The sequence below is a fragment of the Astatotilapia calliptera genome, chromosome 15, assembly GCF_900246225.1.
Source record: "Astatotilapia calliptera chromosome 15, fAstCal1.2, whole genome shotgun sequence".
Taxonomy (NCBI): Eukaryota; Metazoa; Chordata; class Actinopteri; order Cichliformes; family Cichlidae; genus Astatotilapia; species Astatotilapia calliptera.
In genome coordinates, this window is record NC_039316.1 from 25,836,464 (window position 1) to 25,847,351 (window position 10,888).

General features: G+C 42.9%; 1 protein-coding gene across 1 annotated transcript; it reads right to left on the bottom strand.

Annotated features, from left to right (window-relative positions):
• Nucleotides 1-44: 44 nt before the first annotated feature.
• cpsf3 (cleavage and polyadenylation specific factor 3) lies at nt 45-7,804 on the bottom strand. Its single transcript, XM_026142680.1, has 18 exons — nt 7,594-7,804; nt 7,109-7,172; nt 6,928-7,025; nt 6,702-6,830; nt 6,220-6,397; nt 5,542-5,631; nt 4,636-4,786; nt 4,377-4,552; nt 4,140-4,298; nt 3,655-3,801; nt 3,204-3,356; nt 3,013-3,121; nt 2,817-2,915; nt 2,352-2,446; nt 1,909-1,996; nt 1,764-1,830; nt 1,513-1,609; nt 45-257 (listed from the first exon to the last, which is right to left on the bottom strand). The coding sequence occupies exons 1-18, from the start codon at nt 7,662-7,664 to the stop codon at nt 168-170; spliced, it is 2,061 nt and encodes a 686-aa protein (XP_025998465.1). The 5' UTR covers nt 7,665-7,804; the 3' UTR covers nt 45-167.
• Nucleotides 7,805-10,888: the final 3,084 nt, after the last annotated feature.

Here is a 10,888-nt window from a genome sequence, read left to right on the forward strand (position 1 = left end):
TTAAAGCGGCCATCGGAGGCTTTGATGGTCTAAAGGAAACAGACTGAGAAACTCAACTGAAGTTTATTTTACACATAAAAAAAAGAAGCATTCATTTTTATAGGAAATCGGTACAAAAGCATCTCCTGGAGGTACAAAAGCATCCCCTGTGACATCACTGTGGCCTGTCAGAAAGCAGGGCTTAGGGCGTCATGGAGCCGATGGACAGCGACTTCTATCATCTCCCTTAGAGTCTCGTCCTCTGCGCATGACACCAACTGCAGAGTAACACACAGAGGTCAAATAAAGGGTATTACATCATTTTCTACAGAAACAAACAAAATACTTGCATAAATAACATATGTGAAACTATTAATTTCACACATAACCAGGAAGCAACTGTAAGTTAAGCTCAGTAGCACTGACTGTGACTGTCTAGTAGTCTGAGAAAATAAGCTTGAGCAAGTCTGAGTTCAGTTTAGCCCTTTACAGGCTTTACCTTACAGGCGCTCTTTAAATGTTACTGTGTGTGTTAGAAAGAAAATTCAAGGGGCTTTTGAAATGAGAGAAGGCGAGCTTTACAGGGATATTTTGTGTATCACGGTATCATGAAGCATTCACTCAATACTGTCTGAACACAGACAGAAAAAAATCACGTGTGTGCTACACATCCCCCCCCCAATTCCTCACACATTTTGGACTCCAGAGAAAATAAAAAAAATCAGTTGCACTGAAGTTTTCTTCCTGTTCAGCAGCTGACTTTCAGTCTCATGGAAACTGCACAGCTGCCTGCTGGGAGGTCAGAGTCACTGCAATCACACAGACTGCTTAAGGTTTACAAATGATAAGCATCAGATTTAGTAGAAAGCCAGTTTGTCAATGAGTTGCAATCGGTCTGAGTGCAACTAACTAGTCTTTACAACTGGGGACTCCAGTGGTTGCTAACTGGGTGTGTTCCTATATGAAAGCAAGGTTGGCGAGGATCTGTGTTTGTTATCTGTGGAAAAATCTGTTTCAGATCTCTGAATGTATGAAGTTAAAGTGAATTTTGGTTTTCAGATGGACACAGACTTTTGATGTTCCCTGATTTATCAGTTAATCTGTGTCATCATGAACAGAGAGCATGCAACTGTCAACTCAACCCAACAACTTTTATGCCGTCATGATGTAATAATGACTGATCAGAGCTGATCTCAGTCGCATGAAGGTCAGGTAATTTCTCTGTGTGAGTGCAGCCTGACAGAACTTCAGCCAATGACATCTCAGAGGCGCCGTCTCTTATTTACATGCTTTGAGGTTTAAACTTAACATAAAGCCCTGCAGCGGGAACAGGAAGTACCCATACTTTCAGGTTTTTCATGAACAGATCGGGTTCTGTAACAGGAAGTCTGAGGATTTAAAACAAAATGATCCTTAACACCAGATTTATGTCACATGACCTTAATGCAGCTTAAACTGCACAGCCCCCTGTGCTAAAGGTCAGAGTTTTGTGTTCTGTCAGAAGGTCTAACTCTGCCCACTCCTCATACTCACTCTGGTCTCTGGGTCTACTGACGCTGTGACGCCGTCCACGGTCACGCTGAGGTTTTTACCATCTTTGAAATTCACGCAGTCATCCCCAAACATGTCGCTGCAACACAATACAAGTTAGTCTACCACTTGGGGACTTTTACTTTGAAAATTTTGAAAATGCTAAGTTAGAAATGAAATCCTTTCTTGGGTCTGTGTGTGTCGGTGTGTGTGGTGTTTGTGTGTGCACATGTCTGTGTGTAGCAGCGACTCACTGCAGCATGAGAGCAAGCCTCTCCACAAACACGTCCATGTCGAAACTTTCCTTCTTCCCCTCCACAACTGAAACACACAAACACACAGATGTTACAGATTCTGCACTGTCCCCAAACATTGCACTGCCGTACTGTGTTTACTGACACTTCTGGGCGTTGGGGTTGGACTGGACCTCGAGGATGACAGTGGCAACGGCGTCAGCGTACATGTCATTGAGCGGATTGGCGATCCACTGAGGAAACAAATCAAGAAGAAACACTTACTTACTTCAATGATGGCAAAATGAAACAGAAATTAGTGAACTAATTGGTAAAATTCTGGATCTGTAACACTTTTAAAAAAAAAACGAAAAAACAAATTTACAACAAAGAAACAAAAGATCTGAAATTAAAAAAACTTCAACAGCTGCTTAAATATGAAGCAAAATTAATTTTCCTCCAATCAGTGAGTTCCTGTTTGAAATAAATCTGAACATTTTGTTTCAGACAGAGCACTGAAGCTGCATCCATGAACAACAAAGGCTGTATGAAATCACAGCACCTCTGCTCACATGGGCTGTAGTGTATGTGTGTGTGTGTGTGTCTGACCTCTAGCAGCACCATGCTGGCTTCATGAACCATCGTGATGCTCTTAAAGATTCTCACGGTGATTTTCTCAGTTCCCTCCACCTGCTCCACATCGCCTGAAACACAAAGAGCAGCTCATGAACGCTCTGTGGACCGTGTTCAATTAAACTTCAGTTCACTTTTATTTATATAGTTCCAAATCACAACAACAGTTGCCTCAAGGTGCTTTGTATTGTAAAGACATTGTCTCCATCATTCTCTGTAAACGTCCTGATGGAGGTGAAACACCTTCAGAAACTAACATGAACATTTTTAAGCCCACGTATCATCAAGTCTGACATGCAGAAAAATTCACGACCAAAGATCCCATTAAATATTTCTAATGCATCGCCTCACAAAACTTCCGGTAATGGGAGGAGCCAGCTCAAGTTTTACTCTGGATGACCCGAGTCAGGTGAGTCCAGGTGAGCTTTGCTGCTTTCTTACCTGCGAGGTTTCTCAGCTGGCTGACCAGCAGTGAGATGGGTCCGGTGTATGGGATGGCCTGCGTCTGAGTCACCATGCCCATCGACAGGTCAGTGTAGTCTGTACAGAGAGCACAAATGTCAGGAAGCAACAGGCGATGCGTTCAGGGACCAGCATCAGGCTGGAATAATTAGTGCAGGTAAACTGAGTTACTGACTGGAGAGGTCGGAGGGCGACAGGATGTGATAGTTGAAGTTTCGTTTGACGAGAATCCCAGAGACCCGCTGACCCTGAATGCACTTCTTGTCGGCAAGGGAGCCCATCACCTGCAGCAGAGGATGCTGGGAGTTAAGGTGGCAGAAGGTGAAACGAGACACGCTTAAAGCTGCGGATGGTTTTCAGGAGGACCTTGGCCAGTTTCTCTCCTCTGAAGTTGAGCGTGACGGCCTCTGTGTTCCTCGGGTTGTGCACCTCGATGTGGACCTCATCGTTGTCCTCGTACTCGCGGATCAACGCCGCCTTCAGACGCGCCATCTCGTTCTGCTCGCCGTGGACGAGAATCTGCAGACCCAGGATCAGCACACGTTAAACTAAACTCACCTGTTCCCGACATCAGACCGAGTGCTGTGCACAGTTTCAGTCAGTAGAGCAACAAAGAAAAACTCCAGGTCCAGGACTGAAGCTGCATGCGAAGGTCCACAGCGCACAGACGTCTTACTCTCATTAGATGATCTCTGCTCTGCTGAGCGATTGGACTGAGTCATGATTAACAATTATACAGCTGCTACAATTTTAGCACTTTTGAAACGCTGTCATCTGTTTACTGATAAGCTGAGAGTGAGTGAATAAATCTGATTACCACATGAGGAGGCTTGAGAGCTCTGATGAACTCGCTGGTCTGTTGGTAGTCTGTGTGAGCTGAGAAGGAGATGTAGTCCACCGACATCTTCAGAGGAAGCTTCTGACCCGACATGGTGGTGATCTCGTCGGGCTCTGTCATGATGTGCTGAGAAACGCAGACAAACCGTTAGACCTCGAAGGAATCAGGAAAGAAACTCGGCTCTCTGAAGGCTTTAAATGATTGTGTCATTTTCACTCTGGCCTGATGGGGGCACTGTTGCCTTATTATTAATGCCTAAACCCTGACACAGACGGTTTAAATCAGAGCAGATCTGCAGGTCTGGGCTTTCCGCCACTCCCCGAAAAGAAAATCAGACTCTCAGGAAACATTTTCCGCTCAGAAACGGGAAAATGTTGGAAAAGCCTCAGAAGCAGGCTCACTCAGGTTTGTCCTTCAGGGCAGTTTCCTGACTCCACAGTTAAAATAGTCCAAGCTGACCTCACCTTGGCGAGCGTCCCCTCCACGCAGTATCCGGCGATGATGACGCCATTCCTGCGGTCGGTGCACCAGCTCTCAAACAGCTCTCTGGACAGGCCACTCTGCATCATACCAGGAGATGCCATCACCACGCTGGGACCGATGTCATCGAAGTGGTCCATGCTCTGAAACACACACATGTAAAAATACTGCATGTATAATGATATGAGCCAACTGACAACCCACGGACTGCATTCACTGACCTTGAGGTTGCTGATGTGCTTGAAGACAAAGGGGTTGTTGATGTTGATAGCCTTGCGGATCTTGTCGTTCATGGCGTTGATGTAGGTCTGGTACACAGCCATGCACTTCCTGGCCAGAGAAGAGGCGTAGTAGATAGGGATGTCGTGGAGCTCCGGGTGGTTCTGCCAGTACTCGTCTGGATCAAAAACACGAGCAGATCAGAGGTCAATAGGGTCGGAGCCGGGCTCATGGGCAGAGGAGACCGAGAGAAGACCTCACCGAGGATGAGGAGCAGCTCCTGAGCCCGTCCCAGGGCGAAGACAGGGATCAGGCAGCGGCCCTCCCTGTTCACGATGTCGTGGACGGTGTTGCAGAAACGAGCCTCCCTCTCCTCACGCTTCTCGTGGATGTGAGTGCCATAGGTCGACTCCTGAACGCAGAGCAGGAAACATTACTGAGTATGCTTGGCTCGCTGATTCATCACAGTTGCATCAAGATTAGCAGTCACATGATGTAGTAACAGCAGGTGTTTGCAGCTCCAGGTTTCACCTTTAGGGTGTGATCTCCACACACGGGATCATGTGGAGATGTCAGATCTTACAGACATTTGAGGCGGTTACACCTCATTCATGGTTTTACTCCGTTTCCTGGGCAGGGATAGCTCAGTAGGTAGAGTGGTGGCCCCATGATCGGAAGGTCGGGGGTTCGATTCCCCTGAACAGCTACCCTGAGGTACCCCTGAGCAAGGTACCGTCCCTACACACTGCTCCCCGGGCGCCCAATGGCTGCCCACTGCTTCACTGAGTGAATGGGTTAAATGCAGAGAGGGATTTTCCCCACGGGGACCAATAAAGTACACACTTTCTTCTTCTTCTTCTGTCACGTTTCTGTGGTCGATGTTTCTAACGATGACCTCAGAAGTAAATTGATCCCTGTGAAGTTCAGGCTGCTCTAAAATATCAGTTTTTTTTTCTACTCTTGGATCTGGATGATGTCACTGAGATGCTCCACCCATATGTGGATTCTGTGAGGCAGCCAATCAGGAGAAATTAGGCTTAAACTGGGCGTAGCTAAAAGAGGACAAACCAGCCCAGAATCAGATAAAGGAGGATTATTATGAACGACGGATCATGCAAAGCTGCCATAAACTTTGAACAGTTGATTTCTGATTTCAGAATCACTCACTGTGATGAGGATGTCCGGCTTCACGCTTGGGATCTCTGCTGCCATCAGGTGTCTGTCCTCTTGACGGGAGAAATCACCTGTGTACAACAGCTACACACACACACACACACACACACACACACACACACCATGCGCGATTAGCAGCTGTGGCCATGCTGTCCTCAGTAAACTCACTCATTCACAAAAACAAAGTGCCTGTCTGAGGTGGTCCCTCCGGAGAGACAATAGTTTTGGAACACACCAGCACATTTTCTCTGCTGTTTAACGCAGAAAAACCCGACTGCGATGCGACAAAGCATCACCCCACTGATCATGTGTCTAAGACAGCCTCGCCCTCATCGTATTCACATGGTTTTCACACATGGTTGTTGTGTTTTGTTGACAGAAGATGTGGTTGTTTTGTTTGATTTGTAGTACCAAGTGTGAAATAAATAAAAATGAAATGAAATGAAATGAAATGAAAAGTCACAGGAACTTATTTCACCTTTATTTTCAGTTCTTGCAGCGTCTTTATTTCTTAACAAGCTGCAGTGATTAAAAAAAAGGTCAAAGAATCTGAACTGTAGTTTTTAAACTGCAACTAAATGTCCATAAAAACTCTGAGTGTGTACATGTAGCAACACGCCCACAGAGGCGCAAACACTCAGAGGAGGCTGGATCAATGTCTGAAGAACTCACCTTGACGCCGGCGATCTCGATCATGAACATGGCGGCTCCGAGGACATGGCCGGCGTGGTAACACCAGAACTTAATGCCAGCCACCTCCTTCACCTCGTGGAAGTTGATGGTCTCGATCTTTTCCATGCTGTCCTCCAGGTCGGTCTCCGTGTACAGCATGTCATCAGCTGAGATGTTACTGCAGACACGATTCAGACAATCAAGCGTCAAAGATTCTAAGCAACTCATCAGCAGCGTCTTTGACGGCAAACAGCACTTATCTCTGCTTCACAACTCCTACAGCAGGTTTGCATTACTCCAGTTTAAAATAACCCTCCTTTGGATGTCTTGTTATTTTAATTTAAAGCTGCTTATCACTGACCTGACACTGACCTTTGCTCGTTCGAGGTAACCCAAAAGTGAGGCTCACCAGCATTCGCCCACACTCTTATTAAACCGTTAAAAACATTCTCAGAGTCAACGTGTCTACCGGCGAGTCTCACCTGACTTTGACGTAGTCGGACAGCAACCACCGGTAGATGGCTTTGGTGGCGTGTGTCATGAACGTCCGACCTTTAAAGCTGGTCTTCTGCAGGAACCAGGGCAGAGCGCCGCAGTGGTCCAGGTGGAAGCTGATGGAAGGAGGAAGAGTCAGCATAAACATCTGCGGTACATCAGTATCATCATGCTGCAGGCAGTCATGTGACCACTCGGAGGCTGTGAACTCACTGGCTGATGAGCAGCAGGTCGATCTCAGCTGGGTCGATCAGGTCAATGTAGGGCAGAGCGTCCATCCCCTCCAGACCAGGATGGATCCCACAGTCCAGCTGACACACACAAAGAGACACAGACCTTTACACACACTGAGGCTTCACGTTCACAGCTGGAAGGTTCATATTCACTATCTCACCATGATCTTTCTTCCTTTGAACTCCAGGATGATGCAGGACCGTCCCACCTCCTGACCGGCCCCCCTGCACATAGACACACACTGAAACCACACTCCACACCTCACCCCAACATCCAGCTCAAACTCACTTTAAACCAAACTCCATTCAAAAATCAGTCAATTTTTATTTGTAAAAGAGCAAAACCCTGAAAGAATTGGAGTCACATGACTACACTCATAAGATTAAATATGCACTGACAGACGACCTTATATTTAATTATCAGCTGTGTCGAAGCTGGCAGGGAGATCTTTTCAGATTATAAGTGTTGTTAAATGAGTTCTGAATCAAAGCGCTTCACTGGAAACTTCCGCGGACCTTTTTAAGTTGTGTGTTTTACGCGTTTTATAGTTTATTTATGAACCCTGAATGAGTGATTTTCTGAATGTAGTTCTGTGAGGAGGGGGAGCCCGCACACAGAAAGAAGCTGAAGTTGCCTTAAACTCACAGCGGGCGGATCAGCAGCTGGTCGCTCTCCTCCGCCGGAACCGTCGCGTCGGGTTTACGTTTAGCCGCCATGTTGTTTACTTCCACACGCCGAAAAACAAACAAACAAACTCCGTCATCACTCCGTTAGTTAGCCACCTGCTATCAACAGCGGCTCCACAAGGTTTACTAATATGTAACTTCCGGTCCCCAGTGAAATCTTTCCGTGTAGTAACATTAGTCCTAACTTTTTGTTCCGCGATGAATCCCGGAGGAGAAGTGTGCTTTAAAGCAATCTAATATATTTAAAAAAAAATCAGATTAATATGTATCAAATAAATAAATAGTATTCATCAATAAATGCTCAAATTAATTATTAACTAAATATATACTACTAATAATTACAAACAAAAATTATTTTCGTTTTTGTATCTTTGCTCTTTAAGTCTATGCACTTTTAATTTAGGAGATTTTAAAACTCTTTAAACAAATTCATTCTATAAATTGGCTTTAATTAAATTTAAAATCATATACATGACTATGTTTTTGTGTATTATATTTGAGTATTTAAATATTTTGTACTCAAGGTATTAAAAAACAATAATAAATAAATAAAAACAAATGGTTTACATAAAAACATTGACAAAATGCATCCTGCTCTGCTCGCTGATGCTTCCCCCCTCACTGATTTTCTTCTAGAATAATCAGGATGAACATCAGAGCCACAGATATGGCATGAATATTATTGATCGTTTTCTAATAAAAGGTGGAAACAGTTTGAATTTCATACAAGTTCTTAAAAATGTTTCACAATAAAAGCTCTGTCAAGAAAGTTATTTTGACCAGCGAGACTTTATAGGACTATTAATTTGAAAATATCCAGGATAATTCGAGTTTGTATAAATAGAGTGATGCAGTAACTTTAACAGATTTGAGAAGTTTAGAAAGAGTGATGTAGGAAAAAACGGACACCGAACAGCTCACAGCGAAAAGCTGTTTGTGTTAAACTCGGCTCTTAGTAAAGTCCTCAGCTCCGAAGCTGCTTTCAGGTCTCGAAGTGAGAAACTCTTTTATGCACTAAAGGAAACGTTTAGACTGAACTTGAGTATTTTTGTGTGAACCACTTTGTTTATAGAACCACGTTGTTCTTTCCTCAGCTGTTTTACACCAGCTTTTTATTTTGACATGTTTTCTGTTTTTATTCATTTCAAAACCTATTTGTTCCCCTGGAAATGCCTTTTTGGGGTTTTTTTTTTTAATGCCGTTTAGTTTTCACAGTTTGTTCATCCTGTGTGTCCTTGTCAGTTTTCTCTTGTGTATCGATTCATCATCTCCCAGTTATTAGTCTATTTCACGTGTCAGCGCTGACAAAGAGCTTTACAGGTCCATCTCAGAACAGGAGTGCTTTCTTTGACTAAGTAATTCATCAGGCCTTTTACCACCACTTGATTAAATCCATGGCTGCAACATAAAAATTCTAATTTATTGATTAAGATAGACCTTCTAAGTTGCAAACTTTATTTTTTTGGGTTGTGTTGAATTAATAATGTTGGTAATTACATTAAATTAATTTTATATGTAATTTGAAATTAAATCCCAATGTTAGTGGGTTCAAAATAAAATTCAAGTTGTAATTACTTAAAGAAATTGAATAGATAACTTATTTTTTTTCCACTGTAACTTCTGATTTCAAATTCCCTCCCCTACCGACTTAACTAGCCCGGGCAAATTCACACATGTTGGGTTGCATGGTGCAAGCTTTTGTAAAAGACATTTCAAGGTAAGTAACATTTCATTTACAAATAACAGTTCTACCAAAGCAAAGCATGTGTGCTAGTCACCTGTAGTGGATTTGTGTATGATGTGATGCTCATACAGATAAGGAAATACTTTGCACTACCACATGTAGCTAATGCTAGCCATTGTAAACTTTAGCACAGCAGAGGATAAGACTTAGAAAGTTTCATTTGACAAAAGTCTTCAGCTAGAGAGTGCAACTGTGGCTAGGAAAAGCGTGGTTAAAGTTTTGCTACACAGTGCAATCTAATTTCGATCTTAGGCTGATTTTGTTTTTCTTTTTACCAAAATTAGAAGCCTTTAAACTGTGAATAGTTTTGTCAGAGGGATAACCTAGAGGCTTATTTTTTCTGTCTGGCTCATCTATTTTATGTCTTTATAAAACTTGCATGACCTATACGTAATATTACATTGTAAATGATTTTGGTTAGTATTGTGATACAGCTTAAAGTAAGTACTGTTCCTGATCTTAAGAGTTGTAGCTATCTTTGTTTTGTTTTTTGTTTTTTAAAAAAAATCAGATTGTGTGAAATATTGTTAATGTCATTCCAATAGCATTATTCTGGCATAGGCTATGTGAATCTACTTAATATTAAGACTTTATGTAAGCAGTTAGTATAGTGTGATAATCTAGGGTCATTAGTGCTTTGTTAAACTGGGACACATTTTTTACAAAATGGGCTGGGAGTGAACAATGTGTAAATTCGAAACCTCTGCAAAAACAGGGTTGCTAAAACATTACAGATTACACCACGGTTATGGTGGGGAAGTCTCCCTTGTCTTCACCAAGATTGTTTTTGTTCCCTCAAAACTTGGGGTAGCCTTAGATCACATCTATCCTCTTTAAATAATGTATTACAGCATTCATTAATGCAGTATAGCTAATAGTCTGCAAGGTTTAATTCTTCTGTTTGTGTGGTCTACAGATACAGGAGGAGTTCAAGAGAATAACCACTGTAAGCCTTGAATGGCTACACTTGACCATTGCACCCCAAAACTGATGGATGTCATTTTATCAAGGGGAGGAGCTAAGGGAGTGAGAATCAGGCAGATCAAGGACATGCTTCTTGAGGTAGGACAACTATTTAGACTTTGGGTAGCTTTGAAATGAACTTTGTTGGCAGTCACCCATGTATTTTATACTCATACTTTATTTTTTCTTAAATAGCACAATACAATTGAAACATGCAGAGAAGTAGCCATCTGCTGCCTTATCACTTTCCTTGGAGAGAAGGACGAGGACCTTTTCATGGAGTTTTGGAGTTTGGTGTAAGTAATTCAGCATTTTGTGTGTGTGTGTGTGTGTGTGTGTGTGTGTGTGTGGGGGGGGGGGGGGGTATCCATTGATCATCTGAATTCATTAAGATTCAGTAAGTATAAAAGTCTAATCTATAATTCACTAACCTATTTTTTAAAATTTGCTTTACAAGGACACTGAAGAACTTAAGGCAGGTGATGAAAACTGCCATCATCAGTAACCGGTACACCCGTGGATCTAACCATAAGACTGCAACCATTGT

Coding starts and splice junctions, on each gene's coding strand:
- cpsf3 (XM_026142680.1), bottom strand. CDS start 7,664: ATGGCGGCTAAACGTAAACCCGACGCGACGGTTCCGGCGGAGGAGAGC. Junction 4,299..4,376: donor AGCACATCAGCAACCTCAAG/GTCAGTGAATGC, acceptor TGTGTGTTTCAG/AGCATGGACCACTTCGATGA. Junction 258..1,512: donor CAGTAGACCCAGAGACCAGA/GTGAGTATGAGG, acceptor GTTACTCTGCAG/TTGGTGTCATGCGCAGAGGA.